This window comes from Eulemur rufifrons, chromosome 24, assembly GCF_041146395.1.
Source record: "Eulemur rufifrons isolate Redbay chromosome 24, OSU_ERuf_1, whole genome shotgun sequence".
Classification (NCBI taxonomy): Eukaryota; Metazoa; Chordata; class Mammalia; order Primates; family Lemuridae; genus Eulemur; species Eulemur rufifrons.
In genome coordinates, this window is record NC_091006.1 from 6,463,329 (window position 1) to 6,466,337 (window position 3,009).

Here is a 3,009-nt window from a genome sequence, read left to right on the forward strand (position 1 = left end):
AGATATTGAGATTTCCAAGACAGAATTCACAGGAGAGAAGCTTCTAGAAATGAACAGAGCCAGAGGCACACACATGGTGCTGCACAGCTTGTCCCTCTGGACAAATCGCTTCCCCTTTCAGGCCTCAGACCACTCCTCCGTCGTGGAACTGCGGGGAGCCCTCAGGGATTTCTCCCACGTCCTAGGCAGCCGGGGACTCAGGAAAGGGCCCCCATTGTCACAGTCTGTCCCTGCCTTTCAGCCCTGTTTACTCAGGCCCTGCCATGTGCTGGCCACACCCAGGGCCCGGGATGCAGCGGCAACAAGCCGGGCAGCAGCCCTGCCCCCTGGAGCTGCCCTGTCCTCACTGCTGGGGCTGTGGTTACGGTCCTAGCACAGGGGCCCACGCCGGGACTGGCGCAGAGACACCCTCAGCCCTGGGCAGGAGGTTCTGGGCTGGGCAGGAGGCTCTGGGGTTCCAGCCCCAGCTCGGCCGCTCAGGACCCAGCACGTCTCTGTGCAAGGCGAGCAGAAGAGGCTTCACTCTGTGCCAGGCTGGGCGGAGCACACCCAGCCTTCCCCGTGTTCCTACTATCACGACTGCCATGAACTGTCCCTGTAATTGTGGGCTCACAGGAGAGGGGCAGGGCACCGGGGCCCCTCACTGAGTGGGGGCCAGGGCCCCGGGAAGAGGGTGCCGCACCAGCCTCGCCAGCCTTGCCCGGGGCCAGGGTCTGTGCCAGGTGTGGGTGGCGGTGGGAGGGGTGGTGAGTCATCAGTCCCGTCTGCCTTATTAAGGTCCCCCGCAGTCTCACCACCACCACTCTTGCCTGTCCCGGTCCCAGCCATGTCGGTAAGCTCCGGGAGTGCCCAGGTCCCAGGCTGGGCCCCCTGGGCAGGGGGCTGGGGCCTGGCAGAGGGCTGCCGTGTCAACGGAGAAAGTGGGCAGGGGGTGTGCTGTGGGTTGTGCCGGGCTGAGGCGTCTGGGGTGACACACCCCATCCCACTGGTCCCCATCTCCCTCTTTGTGGCTTCCTCTTGGTCTCTCTCAACATTTTTCTGTCTTTTTTCTCTTGCTCTCCCCATCTCTTTCCCTGTCTCTGTCTCCCTCTCTCTCTTTCCTGTGACCCTCTTCTCTTCCACTGTTTGCTGCTGGTGTCGGTCCTGGTCCGTTCCTCCCAGGGGTGACCCGTCTTCCGTCTCCCTGGCTCCCTGGCTCACGATGCCCCCACACCCCACTTTTGCAGAACAAGACCTCACTGCCCGAGGGCCTCCGCCCAGGCACGGTGCTCCGACTTCGAGGTTTTGTCCCTGACAAGGCTGGCAGGTGAGACCCCAGGGCCCAGAGCTAAGGGGGGAGGACTCCAGACTGAGCTGACCCCAGTTCTTGCAGCCACGGATTGGGGCCTTGGGGCCATCTCTGCCACCAGAGTCTTGGGATCCCCAGGCCAATCCTGACCCTCTGACACCTGATGGATTCGCTTAGCTGCCCCATGCCCGTGTGCCTCCCGCCCCTAAGACTCGCTAAGAGTATGGAGTTCCAGGGCAACCCAGGTTTCCTACATGAAGTCCTGTGACTTCCCTGAGTCCCCGGCACTGTGGAAACGTGCCTCAGTCCTGGAGACACCCCAGCCACTGGGAGGCCTTGCCAGTCAATACTCTCTGGGGGACCCTGGGGCCTTCTGAAATTAGAGGGTCTTCTGAAAATATGGGGGTCCCTGGTATTGTCCCCCATCCTCTGGGAGCTGAGGGTTCCCTGGCATTCTGGAACACCCCGGCCATCAGCACCACGACTCCTTGGCAGCTCCCAGACTCTGGAAACGGGGGCACATAAATAAGTACATACAGTGACTGTGGTCTGGGTGGATGTGCCACGGGCCCCAAGAAACTACTGGATGCCTTGGGGTCCTGGGCTCCCTGGCCATTAATGCACGACCCTTCATTCTGAGGGTGTGTCGTCTTCGGGTCCCTGTCAATCGGGGGCGCTCCGACAATTGGGAGTCCCGGTCTATTGGCCCTTGACTTTGCTCCGGGTGGTTCCTGAGCCCCGACAGCCACCGCCCCGCACTTCCAGGTTCCACGTAAACCTGCTGTGCAGCGAGGAGCAGGGCGCAGACGCAGCCCTGCATTTCAACCCCCGGCTGGATGAGTCCGCCGTCGTCTTCAACAGCCTGGAGCAGGGCGCCTGGGGCCGAGAGGAGCGCGGCCCGGGCATCCCCTTCCAGCGCGGGCAGCCCTTCGAGGTGCTCCTCATCGCCACCGACGACGGCTTCAAGGTGCGTCTCTGCGACAGGGCGCTGCACGCCAAGCCCCCGGGCGCTGGAGCAAAGGGTGTGGGACGCAGGGCGACAGGGGGAGGGCGGGGGAGGTGGGCGGAGGCGCGGCCGAGGTGGGGCGGGGACGTCCCCACACCCTTCTCGCTCGCGCCTGCGCAACTGTAGGAAGTGAGCTACAGCCGGGCGCCCTCGGGGTGGCGGTGCTAGCGGGAAGGCCTGGCGCAGACCAGCCACCCTGACCCTACTCACGGTTCGTTCACGCCCGAGGTCAGGGCTCTGTGCAAGGGGACGGATGGAGGCAGCGCCCAGGAACATGTCCTAGCCGGGAGCGGTGGCTGCAGACCTTGCACCACCCAGATCTTAGGCGACTTTAAGTTCCTAAGGCTGTACTCCCATAGCGCAATAGACAAAATAGTAATTCTAACATTCACCTGCAGCACTAACAAAGCACGTGTTTATTGTGCCAAATAGTAAACTCATCTGAATTTGCAAAAAGAGGTTAGAATTAACAACAGCCCCATTTTCCCAGTGGAGAAACTGAGGCCGAGCGGGGGTTAAGTAACTTCCCCGGGGCCACGCAGCCCAGGCCTCCGGAGCCCTAACTCCCGCCCCTGGCCCCGCAGGCCGTGGTCGGGGACGCGCCTTTCCACCACTTCCGCCACCGGATGCCGCCGGCGCGCGTGCGCCTGGTGGAGGTGGGCGGGGACGTGCAGCTGGAGTCGCTGAAGATCTTCTGAGGGACTTGGGGGCGGGG

General features: G+C 63.0%; 1 protein-coding gene across 1 annotated transcript; it reads left to right on the forward strand.

The window, feature by feature from the left end:
- Positions 1 to 819: 819 nt before the first annotated feature.
- LOC138374819 (galectin-7-like) lies at positions 820 to 3,009 on the forward strand. Its single transcript, XM_069457967.1, has 4 exons — positions 820 to 832; positions 1,227 to 1,286; positions 2,034 to 2,255; positions 2,879 to 3,009. The coding sequence occupies exons 1-4, from the start codon at positions 827 to 829 to the stop codon at positions 2,990 to 2,992; spliced, it is 402 nt and encodes a 133-aa protein (XP_069314068.1). The 5' UTR covers positions 820 to 826; the 3' UTR covers positions 2,993 to 3,009.